The sequence below is a fragment of the Pygocentrus nattereri genome, chromosome 1 (genome assembly GCF_015220715.1).
Source record: "Pygocentrus nattereri isolate fPygNat1 chromosome 1, fPygNat1.pri, whole genome shotgun sequence".
NCBI classification, from domain to species: Eukaryota; Metazoa; Chordata; class Actinopteri; order Characiformes; family Serrasalmidae; genus Pygocentrus; species Pygocentrus nattereri.
The window spans coordinates 13,165,646-13,177,469 of record NC_051211.1 but is presented as its reverse complement, the minus strand read 5'-3'; the positions used below and the strand labels follow the sequence as shown (position 1 = coordinate 13,177,469).

Genomic DNA, 11,824 nt, shown 5'->3' with positions numbered 1-11,824 from the left:
TACTGGTACATATTACCACTGAAAGGCTTGGTAATATTAATGAATTAATTAATCAAGTCAACCTGCCGCGGGGTGTGATGGGAGCTACACAGCGAACATCCATCCTCACATCATCCATAACCATCTGGTTTGGTTCCTCCATCTCACCAGCACGAGCCATAGTCAGGACAGTGGAGAGGGTCACTGGACGCAGGAGGGTTACAGCGGGGTGATGAAGCATGTCGGCGCTGACCCCTGTCATCCTGGACATCACCTCTTCCAGTCACTCTCCTCTGACAAAAGATTGAGTGCCATCAAAACCAGCACAACCAGACATGCTAACAGCTTTTAACCCAGAGCTGCAGCGCCCGTGAACCACACTGGACACTTTGCACTTTAAATTGAGCCAACAAGCCTCCCTGACTAACTCCTCCTGTAGCGTGGTGCTCATTTGCACCACTGTACAAGTGTTCATTTTTTAAATGTTCATATCGTGTTTAATAGTTCATGTCTACTTGATCTGCATTTGTTCAGACATCCCTGTCTGCGTATGTATATCCACACATCTCACACGTGTCTCCTAAAGGCGAGGCAGCGCGTGTGTTGAGTGGTCTGTTGTGTCTCCCGCTCGGTAAACTGGTTTCTTATTGAATCAAACAATAGAACAATTCTGATTCTGCTTCACTGTTGGGCCATATCGCCACTAGAGGGCAGTATTGGTCCAGTTTGTTGAATTTTTTTTTTCACCCTGGGCCACCCTATCCACTGACCACACCACCACTCCCCCTATTGGGGACCCAGAATTCTTAACTTCTTATATACATCTTTTTCATCATGCATATATATATATGTACACACACACACACACATCATTGTGTATATCTTTATATACCTTCATGAATAAACATACATATACAGATAAACATATATAACATATCTTTTCATTCTGTTATTATTATCGTCCAGTTCATGCTCCATTGCAGTACAGATGTCATATAAATACCGTAGTGGAGAGGCATTACCCTTAAATCCACCATCATTTCCCACCCACTACTCACCATCCCGAGCTAATACCCTATTTGGTGAAACTATGTGAGGAAAAAATAAAAAAAATTATTTGGCTGAACAGACATAGACAAAACAGACAAATATGCAACCGACATGGACAAGACAGACAGACAGACAGACATGCAACAGTCAGAGATACACATTAATGCATGTACCTAATGAGTTAAAGAGAGTTCCAGTTTTGCACGCTGTAGCAACGCATTATTTTTTTATTTATTCATTTAGCTATTTTTGACTATCTATTTATTTGTAATAAATGAGACATATTTTGGTTTTCCTTTAATAAAGACATGGAAGAGAGGACAGCTGTTGTTAATTCTCATTATAATGCGTAAACTATGACCAGGTTTCTTTTTATGTTTTTGTGTTATTTTTTAATCTTGCAGTCATTAGTTCTAGATTACAGTGATCTGTAAGGAGGTTGAGCCAGTGATTTATAGAGATTTGGGATCTATCTTTCCAATTAAGTTGAATAATGTTTTTGGCAATGGTCAGAGATATTAATACAAACGGTTTAGCATGTGTGGGTAATGCTAGTGAGGAGATGTCATTAAGTAGTGCTGTGATGGGACAGACCGGGACCCCAAGTCCCAGGATCTCAGATAATTTGCCCATGTCCTTCGACCAGAAATCTTGAATCTGAGGGCAATTCCAGAATGCATGTCAATAGTTATCTGTTAGATGTGGACAGTGAGGGTGTTTGTTACTGTGGTTAAATCCCATCAAATGCAGTTTGTCAGTTGTCATATGAATTCTGTTAAGGATTTTGTATTGTATTAACTGCAGTTTGGAACTGTCCGTCATAGAGAACGTATTATTACGTATAACCTGCCAGTTGATATCACAAGCCTTTTCTACGTCTGCTGACCGCTTCTGAAATGGGAGGGATACTGTACTCTCTTTCATTATCAACAGTGCATATATTTGTGATGTTAGTTTACATGGATTCAGACTGCGTAGTTTTGAGTTGAGAGCTGAGGCATGATTTGGAGACCTGTAAGATTTGATTGTTTTATTTAGAGCATCTTTTATCTGTCTGTACTGATTACAGTGATCAGGCAAGTTGTATTTTTGCTTAACCATGTCATTGGTGTATAACTGTCCAAGGCTAGTTACTCCTCTCTGACTCCAAGCAGAAAATGAGAAAGATTTATTGTTAATTAGAAACATGGGGTATTTTCAGAAGGGGAGAAACTGTAATTGAGCATTTCATTGGCATTCCACCAAGCAGTCAGGGTAGTATTTATTGTATTTGTAGCAACATGTTTTTTTTCATGTAGCAACATGTAGTGTTTATTGTATTTGTAGCAACATGTTGATTTGATGGCTTTATTTATGATTGGTATACTGTTAATGTCCAAGTTTTTGACTAAGCATTTTTCAATATCTAACCACGGTTGGTTGGTGTTACTTGTACAATGTCGGATATGGAGCAGCTGGTATGATAAGAAATAGTAATAAAAATTTGGGGTACCAAGTACCCCTCAAATGTTTAGGTTATTTGACTGTAGATAATTTAATTCTAGCATTTTTATGTTTCCAGTAAAATTTTGTAACTGCTTTGTCAAGAGAGGAGAACCAGCCAGTAGTGGTGCGATAGGGATCATGGAGAATAGATAATTAACTTTGGGGAGAATGTTCATTTTGATAGTAGAGATTCATCCTAATAGAGATAAGGGGAGTTTGTTCCATCTTTCAAGGTTGGCTTGTATTTCGAGTAGTAGTGGAACACAGTTGAGTTTATAAAGAGCATCCCAATCCATCCCGCCTAGAGGCAGAATCCTGGATTTTGACCAATTGATGGAGTAGCCAGACACCTTGCTATAATTGTTGATTATATTATGGACTGATTGGAGTGGCACTGATGGGTTGGAACTGTTTAATAAAATATCATCCACAAATAAGATGATTTTATGGTGGTATGCTTTGGATTGAATGCCTAAGATATTATCACATTGTTGAATGGAGGCAGCAGGCTCAGTAAAAAGTGTGAACAATAAAGGAGATAAGCAACAACCTTGTCTAGTTCCTTGTTGTAATGTAAGTGGTTTGGATACATGTCCATTGGTCAAGATAGAAGCAGTTGGTGAATTATACAGTTTTTATCCAGTTTATGAAATATGGACCGAAACTAAAGTGTTTGAGGGAGGTGAAGAGAAAGAACCACTCCACTCTGTGAAAAACCTTCTCAGCATCCAAGGAAGTTATTATACTATGGGGTCTTATTTGGTATATTGCTGTTGTACTTGTTTATGATTTTAAAAAGTCTTCTTGTGTGTTTCTGAGGAGTGTCTCCCCTTGATAAATCCAGTCTGATCCATATTTATTAGTGAGGAGATAACAGACTCCAGTCTAATGGATAATGTTTTACTGATTATTTTTATGTCAGAATTAATTAATGAAATTAGCAGATGAATAGAACAATCAGTAGCATGTTTATTTGGTTTTAGAATCAGTGTAATGAGGGCTGTATTCATGTGTTGGGGTATAACTGCTTTCTGAGAAATTTCTGAAATTAGTTTTGAAAACAGAGGCGAGATGAACGACCACAAATGTTTTGGCATTTGATAGAGAGCTTTAATCATTTCTGCAGAGGAGAGGGGTTTGTCTAATGATCCTGCCTGTTTTTTGGTTAGTTTAGGAAGAGAGACACTCCTCACAAAACTATCTGTGTCTTCTGATTGCGCTTTCTTGTTGGAGGAACAGAGATTTGCCAAGAATGATCTAAATGAATCATTAATTGCTGAAGGATCTTGAATGAGATTACCAGAGGTGTCTTGAATTGAGGTGATCACTGATTTCTTTTCTTCTATTTTTTTTTGCTTTAATTGATTTGGTAAAAATTTCCCAGCTCTATTTCCAAACTCAAAGTGCTGTTGTCTATATCTAAGCATGGTATATTCAGTCTTTTTCTCCAGTATGCTGTTAAGTTCATGTCTAGTTTTGAGAAGTTCTTAAGAATTGCTTCAGTAGGCAACCGAGATGTGAGCTGGTCCAATCTCTTCACCTCATTCTGTAAATGCTGTTCTTTTTTAAGCTCTTCCTTCTTTTTACCAGAACAGTACAAGATTATTTTCCGTCGCATCACAGCTTTAGCTGTTTCCCATAGTGTACAAGCTGTGATTGCTGGGTCCTCATTAATTTGAATAAAATATTTCCATTCTTTTCCATATCTTTCAAATTCTTCATCTTTAAGTAGAGAGGAGTTAAATCCATCATGGAGGGGTAAAGCTTTATGTTCTACAAGAAATGTTAATAGGAGCGTGATCTGAGATGATGATACTGTTAATGTCAGAGTCAATTATTCTGTGTGAAATGGAAATGCGAGAGTATGATTTATGGTGTGAGGAGTATATTCTTTGCTGTTCTTGGGTTCTGTGTTCTCCAAATATCCACCATTTCCAGTGAGGAAAGAAATTTATATTTCATTCATTTCCATTGTAGTTTAAACAATATCACCAGCTTTAAAGCTTGTTAAAATGGATTAATAACATATTGTGACAGAAATAATGATTCATTATTCATTCATTTTTAATTATGAAACAATTAATTAATTATTAATATCACAAACATTCAAACAACTTTCAAAAGGTAAGTCATAAAAGTGTATAAAGTCAAATGAATTCTATATTTCATTCATTTCTTTGACAGAAAACAAATATTTCAGTTTTCATTAATGGAAAGAGTAGCTTTAATAGCACCACAATGTTACAGAGCTTTTTTAACAGATTACAGAGTTATACTTGTGAAAGAATGTGAGAGAATCCAAAACAATCCATGGGCAATGCATTTATGTGCATTTACAAGCACTGTATAAGAAGCCATAATTAAACTGTCATTTAACTTTATATCCAAACATGAAGTATCTAACAAAGAAAGATATGTTTACACACAATATATGTACAGTATTTAAAAGTGAAACCTAACTACAGAACAGCAACTAAGACATAAATATAATGATTATATATCCATAACAGACTGGTAGTTTTTCCAGAGCCTTCCTGTTGGCATTTTAGAAAAAGCGGCTTTATTGACACTTTTTTCACAACAGTTTTGGGTGAAGTAACTTATGAATGTCTGGTGTAGAAGACAAGCCAGCAGTTCACTATCTTCTGGTTCATGGTTTGGGTTCTTCACTCGTTCATGTTTGGGTTGTCGTAAGCATGCATCTGTCTGTCCTGCACTCTTCTAGAAGTTCCTGAAGACCCACCTCTTTGTTCACTGTCATTTCTGATCTCAGATTTCTTGGAGCAAATTCCAAAGAAAGAGAGGAACACCGGTATGAACATGAGGCCATGCAGCGCCCCAAACAAGATGACTAAGAACATGATCTTAAAGAACGTTCGGAAAATGTAGCTCTCGGCAGCAGCAAGAACAACCACTCCAGCAATTGTTGAAATAGCTCCCTGAATTATAGGATAACCGAGATGGTACAGCGCATCAATGACTTTACCATTGGATGTTTCAGCATCGCTTGAAACACAAGCGTAGGAAATGTGAGCGGAAAAGTCTACAGAGAAGCCAATGCAGATAACCAGGTTGATCATTGATATGGAGTCCAGATTAACGTCCCACAGCGTCATGAAGCCAGCCACACCAACAATAACAGAGGCAATGGCAAACGTCACCCATAGTGAGCACAGTGGATTAGGGATTAACAGGAGAGAAATGCACAGCATGACCAGAGTAGCAACTACAACATTTTGGATTGTGTTGCTCACAATGACAGTGTACTGATCGAAGTAGATGAAGGCCGGGTGGTACACCAATAATGGAACTGAACAGTCTTCAGCAGTCTGTCTGAAAGCATTCAACATTTCCTTTTCATCAACTGCTGTTCTGATGTTTATGGTCTGGACAAACAATCGAGAGGCATAGATTTGTTTCTCAGTATAATTAACATTAACATCCGGTCTGAAGCCAGAGGCTGCGAGGAATATGCGTAAAGCTCCCATGAACGTGGCCTTGTCTGAAACATTTAAATGTGCTTTATCTCCAAACTCCAAATAGTAATCGAGCCAAAATACAGTCATGTTTTTAGCCACCATTTCTAGCTTTTGAAAACCTTCGAGACAGCCGTTTAGCTCTTGACGAGCACTTTCGCTCCAGTACTGAAACGAGTCATCCTTAATGATCACCATAACATTTGGGCCAAAATCTGAAAAGTACTTGTCTTCATTATCATAATATTTGCTTACATACGAGTTATCAGGTGCTAAGTTTTTCAGGTCAATTCCTTCCTTTATTTGTGTACAGCCATAAATACTACCGGCCAGATAAGCAGCATAAATCAGTATCACAAAAACTTTGGTCCAACACTTTGTCAAAAACGGCCCATAATACCTCTTGAAGAACAAGTTAATTGCCATTTCTTCTTCTGTATTTGTTTCAAGATCGAAAGCACCCCCGACAGTGCAGATGTTATTTTTCGAGTTTTGTTTTGGTAGGTCCACAGCCATGCAGGTCAGCCAGTGTCTGTTGCTCTTCTCTCGCCTCCCGTTGAGTGCCAGAAAGGCACCGAAGAAAGTGATGTTGTAGATGTAACAGAAGAGGATGGCCGTGCCTGTGTACGTGCAGAAAGACTGGACGGATGGGAAAGAGGTCATTAGGCCAATGTAGAAAGCCAGGATGTTGGTCAGCGTGGTGATGGTGATGGACACCGCTGCCTCTTCATATGTTTTTGCCATACGCTTTTCAACTTCCTCATGAACATTAGTCTTCTGCCAGCATGAGATCATGATGAACATGTCATCAACACCAATCCCTGAGAAAAACATAATAAAAGTAACAGCTTGACCAAACAGGCTAACATGGCAAACAAAGAATGGAACCTGATAGCCACCAATTATCATGGTGCCATTTCTTTAATGCTAAGCTGTGGTTACTCACTTTCATTCATTCAACTTTAGCATTACAATTAAAATCTCTCTTTAAGCATACATCCATCCATCCATTTTCTAAGCCGCTTCTCCCTCAGGGTCCAGGGGGGGTGCTGGAGCCTATCCCAGCGGTCATCTTTAAGCATACAATATGATTCTAATAACAAGTTACAGAAAATAGATTGTTTTGTTTTTGTTTACCCAGAATCAGAAAGGGTGAAGTAGCAACAGTCATTGCAAAAGGCATCCCACAGAGTAGAAGCAAGCCAAAGCTGGACAGCACAGCCAGACCTGCCGACAGTACGCCGAAGGTGGCTACCCACACCTTGTTTCTCACACAATCCAATCTGTAGAATAAAAAGACCAATGGAGACCAATGGAGATAAATGAAAACTTATTCTACCACGAACGTAAATGATATGAGGAAATGGGTTTAATATACCGTGAAAGGGTTCTTCAGATTGATGGAGAATGTGCTGAATCTTCTATATAGAACATTTTAGAGAATAGTTCTATACAGCACCCAAAAGGGTTCTTGTACTGTTACGATGCCAAGTAGAAGACCTGTTTCCACCCGTTTGTGCTTTGTTCTTTGTCACCTCTCTTTTTCCATGCATCTAGTCTTTTCTTTGCGATGAGTAACCCTCATGTGTCAGTTTATCTTTGTCTAGTGTTGAATTAACTTTGCTGTGTTTTTTTTTTCTTTGTTTCCTGGTTGTTTTCATGGTTGCTTATGGTGGAGAGGGGAACTGAGGGCTGGAGTCCAGCACAATTTCCCTAGGACACCAACTAAGACTGGTAATTAGCTGATTGTAAGACGTGTTTGTAAAATGTCAAAGGGACATTTCAACCAAGCAGGTCTAACTGAATTAAAGCTTTATTTACCAGTTAGAATGAATTTACATGATTGAACTTTCCCAGAAGGGGTGCTATGGCACCTTCAAGAACTCATTATACTCAATGGATATGGATGAATAACAGGCAGATAAAGACACATATATGCTCCATTTACCTGTTATGATCCCAAATATGGATGCCATTCAAGATCACATTTTAAAAGAGAGTTCAGTGAAGGATGCGTCGCAGCTTAAACCTCCAGTTAGGTCATCCTAGTAGTTCTAGCTGAGGTATCAAAAAAGCGGGATGATGTATGTGTTGTAAAATATGGAAATTGAGTAGGAAGTCAGATAAACACATTTATGCAAATGTTAGTGTATCATCTTTTCTTACCTTAAACATGATATAATTGAGATGGCAATGGCCAGGAAATAAGTCACAGAGAAAAATGGGATGACTGTTTTTGGGCTCTTGTTGAATTCCTCCTGTCTGGACAATGAGGTGAAATATGATACAGATAACTGTCCGGAGGAAAAAAGGAAAGTCCACATCATTAACAGGTAAAAAGATACATCACAGAAAGTCAATACATAAAATAGTTGCCTGATGAGACATCATAATAGTTCAGAGAAGGTTTTAGCCTAAACTATTTTCTTTTAAATACATTCAGACACAACTGCAAGGTGGTTTGAGGCAAAATAGTACCAAAGAAACCTATTTTTTCAGATTTTCCCTGTTTTTCCACCATTAAAATTACATGGAACAATTCTGAAATACATGGACATTTTCATTGCTCATTGTGGAGGCTAAATAAATCTGCTAAATTTGCTAATCTGCAAAACTCCTTTCACCAAAATTGTACAAGTCAGTATGTTTCTCTACGATGAATCATTTCACATCAGACCACTCCGAATGACTCTGTTTACATATCAAAGACTGAATTATGTGGAAAGTTTGAAAAAAATCAGTGGAATTCTGCTTTAAAGTGTTACTCTTAGTTGTGCCTTCTTAGATTTTGCCAATTTCAAAATATGGCCAAAACATGGAATAAAATTGTAATTACAGCTCATAACCTTCATCACTGTTCATAGTCCTGTCTGGCAGCTGTAAAGTAAGCATAGCAGCCTGTACTCTGCGACTGAATGCTTACAGATAAGATCAGCGTTCATACTAATTTGCTCAGTTCTTTGGCATTACAAGAGTGAGGCTCACTGAATAAACCACCTCTGGGGAATAAACTAGCTTTAGTCTGGAACTAAAAGGACCATTTGGTGTACTCAGTGTACCATGCCATGTCATGTGCCTTAACAGGGGATTTTGTGTTTTGATTTATTTTCAAACTTTCTGCATAATGAAATCATAAAAACATTAATAATAATTCAGAGCAGTTTGAGGAGAAAATCAGCCCTCTGGAGAAATTTACCAAGTCAAAATTATTCACAGTGGTGGTGATAGGAACCAGCCATCTGAAGAGTTTAATATTTAATACCTCTTTTACCTTCTGTTCAGGTACATTTTTCTTTCATCAGGATACAAACAATGTAAATGTGCCCTCAAAAGTACCACAGTGGTTTAAAGAGCCAACTATGAACCTTAAATAAGGTGAAAAGTATGTATTTGTACCTTTTCATAATCTAATGTCTTAAAACAAAACAATAAAATAAAGAGCCTGGAGACGGGGTGGGGTGTGCATGGAGTCAATACAACTTCTAATATAAATTTAATTTCTATGGAGACGTTTACCCTATAGATAAAGAACATTTCAATGCTTCTGCTTGCATTATCACAGACACGGCTCAGAGCTGGACCAAACCATGATATACAGTATATCATTACTGTCAAAAGAACCTCAAGCATGATTTTAAGGTAAGTTAATGTACAGAGATTTATCCCAAGTAATTCTGAACCCTTAGTTTATTCAGTTCATCAACACAATTTAGGGCACAAGGCCAGCTGCTGTGCTCAAATGAAATGGATAAAAATGCTTATTTTATTTGTTCATTTTTGGGACAGTAACAATATGATGTATAATAGCTCTTAACTTAGAAGATCCCATCCACTGGGCCACGGATTGGTACCAGGCAATCATGAATCAGTAGACACCAGGCCACAATAATACGGCAGTGCTTGGGGGAGTTAATATCCTAACTTGTAAAATATTTTCACTGTTCTTGTATTGTAGATGCAGTTTTGTTACTATATAGTATTGTAGTCACCCACATATTGTTACTGTTCATAGAAAAACAAGTATCTCCAAAATAGCAGCTTTACCGCAGAAGGCACAAATACTCTTTACTTCCAATGTAAGTTCAAGCACAGAGATTTTATTCCAAACAGTTTTGGAGCATTTCTGTTGGTGCAGTCATAATTACATTTTCACACAACTTAAACGCCAGTTTATTTGACAGTGTCAATATACATACTATGTTTACCATTTAGTTATCCATGTTTTAGATATAGTTACTACATTTGAACATTCATATTGTTTAAAGGTTTACTTACAAAAGCATGTACTTGTAAACCCAAACATTATACTTACATCAGTAATACTTTTCAGTAGCACTTTTACAATTTTACACATTTACAAATTTACACATGAAATTTATCACACATTTTTTGTGTATGTAAACATTATATAGAAACTACACTTGACTTATGGTAGAAATTTATATAATGTATAATATAGAAAGTAGAAATCCTCTTTCATTATTGTGTCTTTCTATAACAAAGTTGTAGAAAAAGGAAATTGTTATATGTTGTTTTAAAATGTTACATCTTCTATTTTGATGAAGAATTCCTATAAAGGAGTTTGTGTCTGTAGCTACGCAGGTCTCCTTAATAGAAATGACACAAAACTGATAAATTCTGCCCTTTATCTTGTAAGTTCTATTACGTTTGAATGATGCTTCATAATAGTGTCATAAATGGAACAAGATCCCATCATGTTTATGGCTCTTTATATCAATACATGCAATTTACTTCATAAAATGTCATGACGTCGCTGTGGGGACAAAACCACATATCTTGAAAATAGTATCTTTGTAGAAAAAGGAAAAAAACATTCTTAACCTCACTTAAGATCACAATGTAACAGGATTTTTTTCAATGTAATTTCAGAGCATTTTTATTGGTCCATTCATTATGAAACTTTAACACAGTGTGAAAGGTGACTAAAGTTTTCAGATTCTGTTGAGATACAAGGTCATAAGCTGTCATTAGCTATTCAAACATTACTGTATAAATACATTATTCAGTGCTTATGCATGTGTCATGAAGTTAATATATAGCGTAGTGTTTTTGGATAGGCTTACCGTTTCAGAACTCAGCTGCTCCAAGAACACATCCAGAAACGCAAGCAGCCATTCATCTGTTTCACTTGTGATGTTGTCTTGCAGGAAATAAAAAAGCCTGATGGCTTCTGCACTTTCAATTATCTGGCTATCAGGTTTCAGAGTCACACCACCGACTTCAGTGCCCAGAAAAGTGCCATTGTTAAACGGGTAATTAATCGTGGTACTTTGAATTTCACTTGCATTGTAGTTCACAGCATCTAAAATTGCATTTGTAACACATTTCCCACCTCTTCTGGCACAAAGGCTCTCATAAGACAAGACGTTACCTCTTGCGGTGATGTTCTTAACTTTTCCGTCCAAGTTGATGATTTCTTGTAAAGCGTCGACTGTAATTATATTTACCCTGCTTGTGATGATTAGTGATGCGTATGTGCCATCAGTGTAGAGCCGCAACTGAGAAAAGTCCACTGAAGTCGGGAAATTCTCTTTCACAAATGTCCTCTCTGCTTTTGCAGGGCCGTTTTTTGGTGTGAACTGGTCCTCAATATCATTCACCTCCCTGTCATGTAGAAAGTAGAATCCGCCACCAAGACCACCTGCTATAACAAGTGGGAAAATTAAAAAATACCAGGGATATTTCCCCAGAAAGTTTCCGAGTTTCTGAAACCCCAGAGAGAGGGGCTTTTCTATACAGTTTGTATTGCAGTTTTTCATTTTGATGCAGTTTTCTTGCAGCTACTCAGTTTTGTCTGTGCACTGCTAAACCAT

General features: G+C 37.5%; 1 protein-coding gene across 1 annotated transcript; it reads right to left on the bottom strand.

The window, feature by feature from the left end:
- Positions 1–4,714: 4,714 nt before the first annotated feature.
- LOC108439126 (patched domain-containing protein 3-like) lies at positions 4,715–11,824 on the bottom strand. Its single transcript, XM_017717344.2, has 4 exons — positions 11,075–11,824; positions 8,157–8,284; positions 7,128–7,273; positions 4,715–6,811 (listed from the first exon to the last, which is right to left on the bottom strand). Exons 1-4 carry the CDS (start codon positions 11,768–11,770, stop codon positions 5,181–5,183), a joined length of 2,601 nt encoding a protein of 866 aa, XP_017572833.1. The 5' UTR covers positions 11,771–11,824; the 3' UTR covers positions 4,715–5,180.